Source organism: Podarcis raffonei, chromosome 2 (assembly GCF_027172205.1).
Source record: "Podarcis raffonei isolate rPodRaf1 chromosome 2, rPodRaf1.pri, whole genome shotgun sequence".
Lineage (NCBI taxonomy): Eukaryota > Metazoa > Chordata > Lepidosauria > Squamata > Lacertidae > Podarcis > Podarcis raffonei.
Window position 1 is genome coordinate 54,304,133 of NC_070603.1, and position 13,879 is coordinate 54,318,011.

A 13,879-nucleotide genomic window follows, 5' to 3' on the forward strand; every position below is an offset into this window, starting at 1 on the left:
CTTCAGGATGAGAACAGAAATCGTGTGGCGGTGGCGCAGCAGCAGTGGGAGGCCCCATTAGCTAAAGTTGTGTCTCAGGTTAAGAACAGTTTCAGGTTAAGAACGGACCTCCGGAACAAATTAAGTATGTAACCAGAGGTACCACTGTACATGATACAAGTCTCTTTTTTTTAAAGAGCATAACCTGGATTATTTTTCTAAACAACCCAAGGCTTGGAAAAATGATGCACCTTGTCCCATCATCACTGTCCCAAAATCACACCCATTCATACACTCCCCAAACTTCCTCCTTTGCAAACCTGGCAAGCAATGGCAGTAGCATTTCTACTGGGAGTAGAGGGAGAAAAGAGAGAAGGGAGCTTTGTACCTTCCCTCCCTTCATCTTAGTACCCTAGCAGTGTTCTGATTAGGAGCCTGCTGAGCTGCAAAACCCAAAGGGTTCTGGAAGGTGGAGTTCTACTGTTATGAATTGGGGATCCTGGGTACCAGATTTCCATCTCCCTAATTTCTAGTTAGTAAATGCAGATTACAAAATGCTTTAAGTCTTCGCCCAGGTGCGAGACAGCTTAGAAGTGTAAAAATGCAGGCTGAATCAGTTTCTTGGCCAGGGGATTGCCTGGGGAGAAGAACCACCATGTAGTTAGTACAAAGGAAGGTAATGGGTAACTGACACAAGCATTTACTCTGTAACAGAGGAATGTGAGTCCCTCCTCCCATGAGGGGATGAGGAACCAGGTTCAGAATTTCAGTGTACCATGATGTAAACTGGGAGGTGGGAGGTAGCCTGGGTAATGGGGTGTGATGTCACCACAGAAAAAAATGTGTCCTTTTAAAGCAGAGGTTTCTAAGAAGGTGGGAGGCCTCAATGCGGAGCTGGCTGGGAGAGGCTGCATGCAGAGACCGGGGAACATGGCTAGCTATCACACTTGCAGAAGCTATAAGGAGAGCAACAAGAGACACTATTGGAGTGTAGAGTTCTGCACTTCCTTCCATTTCAAACTCAGGTGTAAATATGTGTAAATAAACCATATATCCTAAATACACTGCAGTCTCCGCCGTGCCTCATTCCAAAGAACACAAACCCTGGTTAAGTGCCAAGACCCCTGGGATTTTGCAACTGCTGAGATTGGGGAGGCCAGTAACCCTACCCTAGGGCTAAAGCTCTTCCTCATCTCTTCTCCTGGCACTCTCTCACTGCTGTCCCCACCACCTTTTGCCAGGCTCAGATTCAAGGAAAAAAATTCAAGGACCTCAAACCCTTTCCTTTCATTAGAGGCAAGTGGAGTTTGTTTGGTTTTTGTGTGTGTTTTTTTTGCAAATTCCTCAAGTGCCTCTCTATGCCACACCTGTTATCCAACATTTCAGTCAACCTGAGAAAAGAGAGAGAGTTGTCTCATGCAGGGTGATTACGCATAAGCCAAGAACATCAGGAGGGAACTGAATGGATAAAGAATATTATAGATATACTGAAGGAAAATAGGATAGCTATGTCTGGCAAGCTGAAACATAACCTGAAGCTTTATCATGCCTTTAATTTTAAAACCAAACACACTACCTTGTACTTTGCTCATGAGGTACCAAACTTGCCATAAAAAACTGCACATATCAGATTTCTGCCACAGCTGCAGACACCCCAAGTCACAGTGAAGGAATGGTGGCAATTTGCAGTGAAAAATTGATTGCAGTCTGTCCCTGAAGAGAGAAGCAGCAGCAGCCTAGAATCAGACAACTCTTGCTTCTAGTCTGTCACTGAACAAAATAAAGGTAGCTCTCTCTTTCGTTTCCAAATGGCCCAGTTTTGTTCCTGATTTCCTTTTCCCTGTTGAGTTGAGGCACTGATTCCACAGTATTTCCTGCTAGGCATTCTGTTGGTTTGTTTACTTTACAAGGAACACTGAAAACATTTAAGGATAATTGAAATAAACAGGAGAAAATATTAAAACACATCATGTCTGGATAGGCTTGCCTAAACCAAAAATATTTTAAGCAAGTGCCAAAAAGGCGCTTGCCCTGATGGCAATAAGCAGGAAGTTCCAAAGTGTAGCTGCTGCTACACTAAAATATTGATTTCTTACAACTGTGAAGTATCATGTTGCACCTGTAACAGTGCAAGTTCTGCAGATTAAAGCAGTTGAGTGGGCACATATAGGGCAAGGCATTCCCCATTAAGGACCTGTGATCCCTATTGGCTTTTCAGGATCACCTTCTTGTCTTCAGAATAACTGGCTCTCATAGGGCCTACACAATTGTCTCTTCCCCTCCCCCCATGAGCAACAGGAGCTATGCCCCCTCTCCAGTTAGTACTGCTCCAATGATATCCTTGTTTCTTCAACAACTCTGCTATCACTATTCAAACATAACTGGGTCCTCGGAGGAGAAATCTTGTTATAGGACAAACCTTTCAGTGGAGCAAAACCTCATTCACATCATTTGAAAATGGAGAGAGGGGACATTAACTCAATACACTTCAAAGGAAAATAAATAAAATAATTTATTAAAATGGAGGATGACTGCTGCATTACATACAGGCAACCACATTACACAGAGATGATGTTGCTGCAGGATATACTGTGTGAAGCAGCTTCAGTTTATTACTGATATAATTTGCCAATATGCATATCCAGGACAAAGCCTCTAACAATTATTGCTATTATATTCAGTCTTTTCTCAACTTACCTTGTTGACACGCATTGAAATAAAAGTCTAAAGTACTCCAAAACTCGTCAAATGATTATTCGAGTTCAGGTATGTGCATAGATTTCTGGGTTTGTTTTGGCCAGCAGTTAATAGTCCAGATGCCCAGCCATAGAAGTTATTTTTCTAATATGGGCATCTGGTTCCTTGGCACACATACTTGGCTTGGATAAAGGCAGGGACACTTAGCAGACTGGCTATCCACTTTGTAACCATTAAAAGGGAATGAATACTGCATTGTGCTGGCCCTACGCCTGCTATTTACTATTATAGCTTACCAGGGTGCAATCTGTAGGAGAAGCTGAGATAAGGAGTGGCCACAGAGCAGAAAGGTCCTCCAAAGATTTAACAATTTAAGGAAAGTAGCTGCTAAGCAGCATCTTTCCTTGTTGACAGCCTGCAGTGACTAGATCCTGCTTCAAGATTGCCTTTCACCATTTCACCAGAAACACGGGTACTGAAACCTTTGGCTATATAATGTAATCGTACACAAGGGGATTGTTGCAGGAATATTGTTTTCCTAAGGAATATCCAATTAACAACCAGCTAAAATCTTACTGTAATTTTGACTGAGAGTATACCTGTTGGAAAGCAGGTAACAGTTGTGAAAGTAGTGTGTACCTGTGGGGTCCTGCTGCTGCATGCCTTTGTTTGGGTGCAAGAAGATCACTAGTACAAGGTGGTAAGCAAATGGTGCATCACTGAGCAATTGCCACCCTGGTCTGTATCTGTAAATTGGGATTTATATGAGAAGGTTTTACTTCAGTGATGGTGCACATCCTTTCTTTGCAGAAGGTCCCAGGCCCTGGTGTGCCCAGGTAAGTTTGAGAAAAGCCTGAAACCCTTGGAGATCTGCTGCCAGTTAATACGGACAGTACTGAGCTAGATGGTCGGACTTGCTATAAGGCAGCTTCCTATGTCCTTAAATATAGTCAAATTATAAGCCACTTTTACATTTTGCCCAAAGTGGCTCACAATAAACATAAACATTATCATATCGTGTTTTGTAACATATCATGCTTTGACTTTACTGATACACTTTTAAATAAACATTTAGCATTGCAAAGCGTATCAGTAAATTCAAGTAAGGCAAAATAAACACTCAGTGAACATAGGATACATTTACTGTTACACTGTAGTAATCTAGACTGAATGCATAACAAGTGCAGAGCAAAATCAAACATAAGAAGAGAGGGGAAAGCTAAACCACACTACCAGTTCTCATCTTGCTGCACTCCAACAGGACACAGTGTTGTGGCGTAAGTGAAGTTCAGAGAGCTCCTTACTCTTTTCAGCACCATTCATTATTAGGTTTACTGGGGACAGCTCCCTGCTCTCAAGTGCGGCTGTAAGAAAGACATCAGTTTTCTCAGCTGGTCAAATATGCCCCCTGCATCTAAGCAGCTCAAAATGTCAGTGTTTCCTCTGATACTTCATATTGTCCTGCATCACCATACAGCCTCTGTGCACCGAGAAGTGCAGACCCTTGCCCTCCTCCAGGACCTTGGGAAAAGTTACCGGTATATTCTTGATTATTATCATCATCACCAGCTTTTCTCACCAGATGGCTTCCATATTGGATCATTTGCTGCTGGACTCTTGTGTGGGTCTGCTCCTTCATACCCCTGGAATAATGGAACACCCTCAAACATACTCTTTCTTGTCCACCTCATTTATTCAGCATAGCACATACAAAAACACAGTAAAAAGAAATCCACAATAATAAAAAAATCATTATTAAACACAGCAGATTTCAGAGAAGCAGGTAAGATTTATTTCACATGCATTCCAGTGTGTTAGAAAGAACAATGCTGGAATACTTGAGTTTGAGCAGTAGGATATTTTGAAGAAGGGACTAAGGCTGTCCAAAATGATGCCCACTGAAAAGAAAAAAAGTATTTTTTCACCCTACTGTGGAAACAAAGGGGACATTGGATGGGGAGGATTCTCTAGCAGATGGGAACTTTAAGCAATATTCTGAATATGGAGGAATAAGGTGGTGTGTGTGGTACAATTGCTGACTCACAACTGATTGAAATGTGATGCTTTCTGGTGAATCAGACCATTTGACCATCAAGTCCAATATCGTCTACTGCTCTAACTGGAAGCAGATATTGCATGCAAATGTCCTCCCAACCCTTTAACCCCTTAAGATCCTTTTAACTGCAGATGCCAGGGCTAAACCTAGGACTCAGGAAATAAAAACATGAGCTCTGCCACATGCCTCTCTACTGACAATATGGATTGTTTAATTCAGACATGTCCAGAGTCCGTTTCGGGGGCCTAATCTGGCCCACTGGTCGATTTAATCCAGCTTCTGTGGCAGTTTATTTCCTGGGGGGAAATCCTGGGAAAAGCTCAAGAACTCTGGTCAGCCCTCACGCATGTTCACTTCATCAAATCTGGCCCTCTTTGAAAAAAGTTTGAGCACCCCTGGTTTACTTTATTTGTGTGCCAGACTTATCTAACGGCCACATGGTATTACAGTATTCCAATTTTATTATATATACCACTGAAGCAAGCATAGCTATAGTGGTTTTATTAATTGGGGGGTGTATAAAATTAGATTTGCTAAATAATCCACTCTCAACTTAGATTTTCAATTAAGTTTCCATCTATGAGATTAGAGCTAGAAAATTTAAAAGTAAATAAACCATTGGATAACTTCTTGTGAAGTGAGGATGTTTTTCTTTCCCCCCCATATTATAAATCAAATATTCCATTATTACTGCTTGCAGAGCTTCAAATGGAACTGCATTCTAACTGCAATATTAGTCCCCTAGGTTACAAAACTGCAGGCAAACACTTGTACTATAAGCAGGAGAGACACAAGAGTAATGCTTTGTTCTTGCAGAATTTTAATACTGCCTAATGTGAATTCCACTTTTCAATAAAGTGTTATTCTTCTAGAAAGTGCATCATAAAGTTCAGAATTGGCCTCATGTACAATACTTGTAGCAACTTATATTATGGTTACACCACACCTTGATAATCTATAGCTCTTCTACCTGTGACGCCTACCATGTTTGGTCTAAGTCGAGAGCAAATCTCCCAAACAGCCAGGCTTCTAAAAGCAGGTACATACCAGTCTGTCCCTGTGCTGCCCAGTCTAGCTCTGCTCAAGTGGCCTAACTAGAAGCCTGGAAACCTTGCATGATGATGAAAATTGCTGCCTAGAAAACAGCAAGTGGTGCAGGCCTTAAGATGCTTCCACACCTGACCTTAAAAAGACAAAAGCAGGTTCACCCTCCCCGTCTGGACCTCTTACAGAAACACCAACACCTGGGTGTGGGTGGAATGGCACCCTTTCTGGAATCTGCTAATCAAAAGCAGCCCAGCCCAGCTATGATGGATAGTTTCCTCCAGGGGCCAATCAAGAAAGTGCAGGATGCTGGGTCATGCCATTCTATTACAAAAAACCCAATAAGAGTCCTGGATCAGGCCAATGGCTCATCTAGTTCAACATCCTATTCTCAGTAGCCAACCAGATTCCCGTGGGAAGCCTTCAAAGGACATTCTCCCCACCTGCAGCTGGTCTTCACACACACTAACAAAATAATGAGGAATTTCTACCTGTGAGGGCAAATACTATTTTTTAACACTATCCACAAAAGTTAGCAGGACTTAGCTGGCTGCAATGCTAAGCTGGGTAAGGCTACTTCCACGCCCCACTGCCTCTATAGTGAAGGGGTGAGGCTGACTCCACAAGTCCATGAGAGCAGCTGTGGTGCAATAGCATTATCATAGCCAAGAGGCACAAAGATTGCTGATCCAAGGGTTCGAATCCCCATTTGGCCAAGCAGCTCACTGGGTGACCTTGGGCCAGCCTAACCCGCCTCACAGGGTTGTGGGGGTTGAAATGAGGGGGGGGACTATGCGCACCACCAGAGCTCTTGGGGGAATAAAATGAAGACTCCCCAAAACACACTCGCGTCGAGACGCATGCCCGCTCTCCAGGCCCCTTGCTCCCCGGTACTTCAGCGTCAGCGCCCCCCCCCCGTTAACTCTTGACAGGGAAGGGCCGCGGGAGGAAGTTCCCCTCAGAGGTCGCGCGCCGTCTACCTGCGGCCGCGCCACGTGAGCACCATTATTGCCCCGGGCGCGCGAGGTCACGGGGCCCTCGGCGCCTCGGGCGCGGCCCCGCCTCGCGAGCTCGCCTCCCTCGCCGGCCTCGTGGCGGTGCCTTCGTCGGCGTCCTTTCGAAGCTTGTCCCTCCGGGGTGGTCCTCCTCTCTCGGAAGCTCCACTGCAGCAAGAAAAAAAGCTGCTCCCGCTGCCGGGGGAAGAGTTCCCCAGGCCGCCGCCGCGGTTGGCCAAAGCCGAACTGTAGGGGAGGAGCCTGGGCTTTAATGCACCATCAGGTTCCAGCAAAGCCGCCGCCGCCGCCACAGCACAAGCCCGAGCAGCTTTCTGCAGCAGCAGCAGCGACGACTCGCGCTCCGCCAGCCTGGGCTGTTCGGCGGCGCTTTGCAGCAGAGCCCAGCCCGCGGCACCCCGCGCCCCACCTCCCGCCTGCCTGCCTGCCGCAGCGGCGCCAGTCCTCCTGCCTCCCCGGAGAGAGAGAGAGGAAGACCCCCGCCTCTCCACCCTCACCGCCTCGGGCCGTGGCTTCACGGAACACCCGCCCCCCTCGGCACTGAAATAATTAAAGAAAAATAGAAGAAGAAGAAGAACCGAGCGAGGAAGAAGAGCCTTGACGCCGGAGCAGTGCGATCTTTGCGGGAGCGGACACCATTTTGTGGCTAGCGGCTGCCTGACTTGCTGCATGCGGAGGAGAGGTGGGCAGCCAAAAGGGGAACCTGTTGGGCGCCGCGATCGGGAAGTCGCCCAGCTGCGGCACTTCTTCGCCCTGGAATTGGGGGTTGCAGCAGCGTCCCTGGGAATCGGATCGTGCGCGGCAGCGGCAGCCTTGGGAAGAGGAGGAGGGAATTCGGAGGTTGTGCAGCAGCAGCAGCAGCAACCGCAGCGTCGGCAACAGCAGCAGGCAGCGAAGGGAAATTGGACCTTGCGCATCCCCATTCCTGGGTGGAGGCGAAGGAGATTTGCACCTTTGCGTCAACGGCACGAAGAGAAAGGCATTTGGACCTTTGCAACAGCAGCATCCCTGGCAGGAGGAGGAGGAGGTGAAAGCTTGCTTGCATATATATAGATTACATACACACACACACACACACGTACATATTTTTCCCCCTTGCAGGGCAGGAGCATGTTGGTCTCGATGCAGCTCCCCTTCCCTCCTGTCCACTGATCCCAGGCTTGGTGGGGCGATGATGGATACTTGCCTGCTTGTTCTCACTTCCCACAAAAGTAAGCCCGCTGTCAATGGAGGAGGACATTGATACCCGCAAGATAAACAACAGTTTCCTGCGCGATCACAGCTATGCAACAGAAGGTAATGGATGGCCCAGCCGGTTAGGGGTGGGGGGGGGGAAGGAAATAAAAAAATAAATAATGGGGTGGGTGAAGAGAGGAAGTCCACTGCGGGGAGGCTCCTTGCCAAAGCGCAGCTCCGAGTCGGCAGCACAACGGCGCTGCGCTTGGCCGCAAGATCGGATCTAGCTGGGCAATCGCGGGGAACTGGTGGCGTGGTTGGTTGGTTTGGCAGCTGCGCGGGCAAGACGCGCCATAGGGCGCCGGTGCCTGGCAAGCTGGGGCCCCGAGCAGCAGGTGGATCAGGGCGGAAGGTCCCTCGAGCGCTGGTCGAGGGCGCCCGGGGTTAGGTCGCCGCCGGTTCATTGGGGCCCTGATCGCACCTCGACGTGTCAGCAGCCTGGCGTGCTGCGCTCCCCAGGTGTCTGCAGCCTCCCCTTGCACCCGGCGTTTGCGCGCTCTCTCTCGGCTGCTACCTCTTAATTCTCAGGGAAGTGTAAATTAATGACTGGTTGCCTACAAGGCAGGAATTGGGCCGGTTCACCCTGCTGGGGTGCTGCGTTACCCAAGCTCGGCAATGCAACGATTCAGCGCCAGGGAGGGTGGGGGTAAACCCTGGATGTATCACGATGACGACAGACCCAAGCTGTTTCCCGTGGAAAGGGCCAGGGAGCTGTAAGGCAGGTGTCGACATGCTTACGGGAAACGAATGCAATGGTAGGTAGCCGTGCTGCAGAGTCGATTCTGCTGAATCAACTGGGAGTGGAAAGGAAAAGGGGGTTAAAACAGAGAGGTGTTGTGGATGAAGGAAAAGAAATGGCTTCTCTGGGCCTGGTTTTCTCACTGATAATGGGTCCTTGTCTTGTGGTCTCCCCCCCATCCCCCCTTTCAATTCATCAGAGGCTTCAGTGAGCCACTACTGAAGATATTGAGCTTTGGCTCTGAAGATAAAATGGAGAAACAGGATGGTGGGGAGGGAGGGCAAAACAAGGATTTACCTGAAAGAAATGGCATGGGGGGGAGGGTGGAATCTAAACTTGGCTCGCCTGTGATTTACTTAATCTGCAAATAAATCCCAGGAAGGATGGCGGTAGCTGCATGTGGCTCTGACTTGCTGCTGTAGTTCCGTTCCCAAGTATGTGAGCCCCCCCACTGGGCTGTGCAGTGGGGATGGTGGAAATCGGAAATGGGGTCTTGTGTTTGAAATAGGCGTTGGTATTCTTGGGGTTTGGCCAAAATCTTTAGGTTGGCAGTGATTTTTTCACTTTCAAGACAAGAAGGTGTATGGAGGGCGGAAATTGGGTACCACAATACCTCCCAAATGTGTTTGAGGTTTAGGATTGATTGTTAAATCCTCTGGGAATTGTAGCTTTGTCAGCAGAATAGAGGTCTCCAAGAGCTCTCAGTGCCCTTAACAGAATATAGTTCCCAGCATTCTTTGGGGGAGGTCATGAGTGTTTAAAGTGGTATGATACTGCTTTAAATGTATAGTGCAAATGGGGCCTTGGTTGGAAACAACTCTGTTTCCATTTAGACAGTGGAAGTAGCCAGAGCAGGCCAAGATATGCAGAAGGCTACAATAATGTGTGCGAATAATAGGTTGGGGCTGCAGTTGGTACCTAGGAGTAAGTCCCATTGAACTCACCGAGACTTACTTCTGAGTAGATGAGTTTAGGATTTGACTTTTCCTGTACTTTACAAATGATTGTTTTAAAAAACAAGTTTTATTGCTAAAACTGGGCCGTGATTGAAGCCTTCTATTGGATGAAATAGGGAAAGGTTCTGCTGTTCTCTTGGAGGCTGTTTATGTAAGTTAATCAAAAAGATCCATTTAATCCTTTGTGGTAAATTAGGCAGTACTCAAATGTGTGGCTGTCTTAACTGTCATAACTTCAATGCCTTCTAAGCCACCTCCTCAGGCTACTACTTGACTGATTCTCCCAAGGGTTGCCCCGCTAGAACTTCCCTCGGAATCTGATCACTGATTTCAGCAATAATTTAAAATCTGAATAATTCTGAATACATCTACTTATATAAAAATGGCTGTTAAAGAGATAACCTATTGCCAGGAAATTTTTAGGTGTTTGTATATTAGTTAACTTAAGTATGAGTGTCTGCCTCTTACTCATGTAGAACAAAGCAACACTTTGATATTTTTGAGCAAAATGGAGAATGGAAAAAGATCCAAGGAATTTGGTATTTTTCTTCCCCACACAGAAAAACTATGAGTAAGACATTCCATTGCAGCCTTTATGTTGGCTGTTCTAAGTAGGAAGAATTGGATTTTCAAGTGAAGATGGTATTGTATTAACAGAAGGGCGGATATGGTATTCCCCCCCCAGTAACCTGTTGCTAGTTGGAAACGACATAGGGTTGTCTTTTAAGGCATGCCTTGAATCCCATACTTCTGTGTAGAGCAAATAATGTATAGGCCGTCATCATCAATAGGCAATAGTTAAAATAATTCCTTAAGCAGCTCCACCCATTTTCAGTGCAAGCCCTGCAAACACTATTAGCCAATTCACAAATAACACTTAAGCGAAACCATGGCTTAGCTTGAATAAGCAAAACATGTGGATTCCTGGAGAGAAGGTTGACACCTCCAGGCCTGCTACAGTGAGGCAAGTCAGAGTTTGGCTTAGTGTTATGTCCAAACCTGGGCTCATGGTTTATCTCACTCCTGATAAGCCTCAATCTATAGCCAATGCTTGTTTTATGGCCCTCCACATGCATTTTGTATGAGGCAGTTAAACCACAAGCCTTGGTTTGGATGAAATGCTATGCCCAACCATGACTTAGTTTACAGCTGTGTGTCAGCAGCAGGAAGACTGGCGGAGGAGCAAGGTGGCCATGATCGTTTATCTCAGAGCTGCTCATTTGTGCTAAGCCATGGTTTGGCTTAACATGATTGCAAACTGGGCCTGTGTGATACAGTTACATTGCTGCCACAGTATAGGTCTTGTGTGTATATATATATGGCAATCCGCTTTTTAGAGGAAAGGAATCATTCTCGAATCCTGCTTGTGTGTTTCCCTTAGACATCTGGTTGACCTATCACAGTGAGAACAGGATGTTGGACTAGATGGGCCATTGGCACGATCCACCAAGCTCTGCTTATGTTATTATGTTCTTTATAGGTCTCTCCGAAGCTAGTCTGTCTCAATTGTATGTAACAGATATTGCTTCAATCCCTTGTGGATCATATCTCACTTCCCTTTTCGGTTTGCTTCAGGCAATGTTTGGCATTAATGAACACAGAGGGCTGTTGAATATAATACATCTACCATGTGGAATGTTAAATCTCTCTCATAATCTCTATATCCAGGATCTCTCATACTATGGGGCAAAAATAATAATAAAAATGCTTCATTGATGGAAAGTGTAGGAAGAGAGGTAGTTTCCAGCCTCATCTACTGTATGCAATTGTTTGTTTCATCCCCCCCTCAAGTGTCTTCCATTTAAAACAAACTAAGAAAAAACCCAATGTAGATTGATTCAGTACCATTATGGATACATTTGCTGCTTGGACACTCTCTGGGCCTGCTGCCCAGTTGTTTGTTTGAAACAACTGGATGAGATCTTTGAGTGTTTTATAACAGATATCATTGCTTGTCCTTCTGCCTGCTACTTAATTCTTGTGCAATATAGGGAAAGTCCTGTTACACACTTTGCCATGAGGAATCTTCTCTCCTGATTTCAAGCATATGAGAGCACCTCATAGATCCATAGATGGGGTAGAGGGTTCCAGTGGAACTTTGAAGTGCATTTTGTCCTACCTTGCTAGTGCGCGCGCGCTCTCTCTCTCTCTCTCTCTCTCTCACACACACACACACACACACACACACACACAGCTTTTCAGGCAAAATGGAACCAAGGTGCTTGGTTCTGAACCAAGGTGCTTACGAGAGAACATGAAATGGAGGAACCACGTGGACTTCCCCTTGTCTAGAGTTTCATTCTCTTAGCTTGCACTGCCCCATGTATTCTGCACTTAGCTGATCAAACATTAAAATACGTAGCATCATCTAGCTTAATCATGTTTTTTCTAGAATATAATTGGTAAAGCATTAACAAAGCATATGCTACATAAATGTGGTGTTGACCATGTCCCAATGCTGCCTAGACAGATCTGGTCAGTCTTTAATACTTGTTTTTGTAAAGGAGCATCCTCCTTTCCCTCCTATTCCTAGGAGGACTGCTCTTTAATTTGGGGTCCCTTTGTGACAAATCCAAGGGACTGTGGCCCTTCCGTGTGCTGAGCTGTTTGGCTTTCTGTAATCTGCTTGTGCCTAAGGGGGAAGTCTGTGTCAGCTGGGATTCCGCCCCCTCCCCCCAATGAGAGCCTGACTCAAAAGTGCTTTTTGGAGCAGGGAACCTCTGCTGATGCACTGGGAAAGGTGGAACTGCAAGCAGTGCTGTGCTGTTCGATGTAAGAATTCCCAACTGCAATAAAATTGGATTTCTCCCTGTCCCTAAAAAAATAAAACAAAAATGAGCACGAATTGTTGGAGCTGGCATCCAGGTTTGGAAACAAATACAAACCAAGTACTCCTTCCCTGAAGGTTTTTGCATGTTTTGGGGCTTCTCAGAAATCATGTTCCTGCCTGTGTGTGAATGCCAAGAAATCATATGAAACAATAAACCCTTTTTCTTCCATTCAACTCCCAAGCAGCTGTCCAGAATAAGCATCTCAAATTAACCTGCCCAATCATTCTGGCAGAGACTTGCAGAATAAGTAGCACGCTGAGTCACTTGGCGAATTAGCAGTAAATTGAGGAGTGAGGGTATCATGGAAGCAATTCTGCGTGTAGCTGGCATCTTTGGGAGAAAGAGCTATTAAGAGTCTAGTCTGGAGCAAATTGAATTTTATTGAAGCAACCACTAGGTGGCCCTCCTAGAGGAAGCTAATCTTTGCCAATATAATATTTTTATTTTATTTGGGAGAGGGGGGCAGATTCAGACCATATAATCCAAATAAAGCACCTTAGCTGTTGTTGTGGTTATTCTTCTAGCGTATTTATCAATAGATACTGTTCCACATCTGCTGTTGCTGTTGTTGTTTTTTTAAACACCGCAACACAAATTGTCTCCAAAGATAGAGGATTGATGATGAGAAATCTTGTTTAGAAATAAATAAATAAATGGGATGGGTTGAGATATTGTTTCTACAACAGAAGGAGTGGTTTGGGATAATTCATGGGTAGCACATTGTGGAAACTGTTATGTTGGATTGAGCAGGCCATGTGGCTTTTTCAGTAAACACCTATGAACATATCTTTCCAAACAGAAAAATGCTGTATTGAAATCAGCCTGCAGTGTTGCTTCTTTAATTGATTATCACATTTATATCCTACCTTTCCTCCAAGGAGTTCCAGGTGGTATATATACAGATGGATGGCCATCTATCATGGATGCTTTAGTTGAGATTCCTGCATTGCAGGGGTCCCTTCCACCTCTACAATCCTATGATTCTATTATTCCATTCCTGCGCTTTTAACCACACAACAACCCTGTGATCTAGATTAGGCTGAAAAATGATGACCGGACAGGGTGAGGGAGCATCATGGCTGAATGTAGATTTGCACCCAGGCCCTAGTTGAGCATTCCAACCGCTACACCAAACTGTCTATACAGTGGGATTCTCCACTTATCTCTATCCTGGTGTGCATTCCAGCCTCTTTTATTTGTGCCCTTATAAATGTGGTGTAATTCAGTTAGATGTCCCTTTGGGTTGTGCTATTTTGAGTGAGTGTTGGGGCTCAGCAAACTTAAGTCTATTCCTTAGTCATGCCCCTCAAATAATATGTTATGGAATG

At 45.6% G+C, this 13,879-nt stretch overlaps 1 protein-coding gene and 1 long non-coding RNA gene across 5 annotated transcripts in view; one reads left to right on the forward strand and one right to left on the reverse strand.

Moving 5' to 3' along the window:
- Positions 1 to 13,879, forward strand: part of PPP2R2B (protein phosphatase 2 regulatory subunit Bbeta) — a 242,175-nt gene that overhangs the window by 70,025 nt on the left and 158,271 nt on the right. Inside the window, exon 1 of one of the 4 annotated variants that reach the window (XM_053376657.1) lies at positions 6,925 to 8,085. The exons of 2 other annotated variants lie outside the window; for them this stretch is intronic. In XM_053376657.1, coding sequence (XP_053232632.1) covers positions 8,016 to 8,085 — 70 coding nt within the window. In that variant the 5' untranslated portion in view covers positions 6,925 to 8,015. Of the gene's footprint in view, positions 1 to 6,924; positions 8,086 to 8,672; positions 8,781 to 13,879 lie in introns of those variants that run through there. One more of the 4 variants, XM_053376655.1, reaches the window with a different exon arrangement.
- On the reverse strand, positions 4,349 to 6,854 carry LOC128407818 (uncharacterized). The gene is made up of 2 exons (XR_008328916.1): positions 6,757 to 6,854; positions 4,349 to 4,574 (listed from the first exon to the last, which is right to left on the reverse strand). It is a non-coding gene; the product is annotated as an uncharacterized LOC128407818 (long non-coding RNA).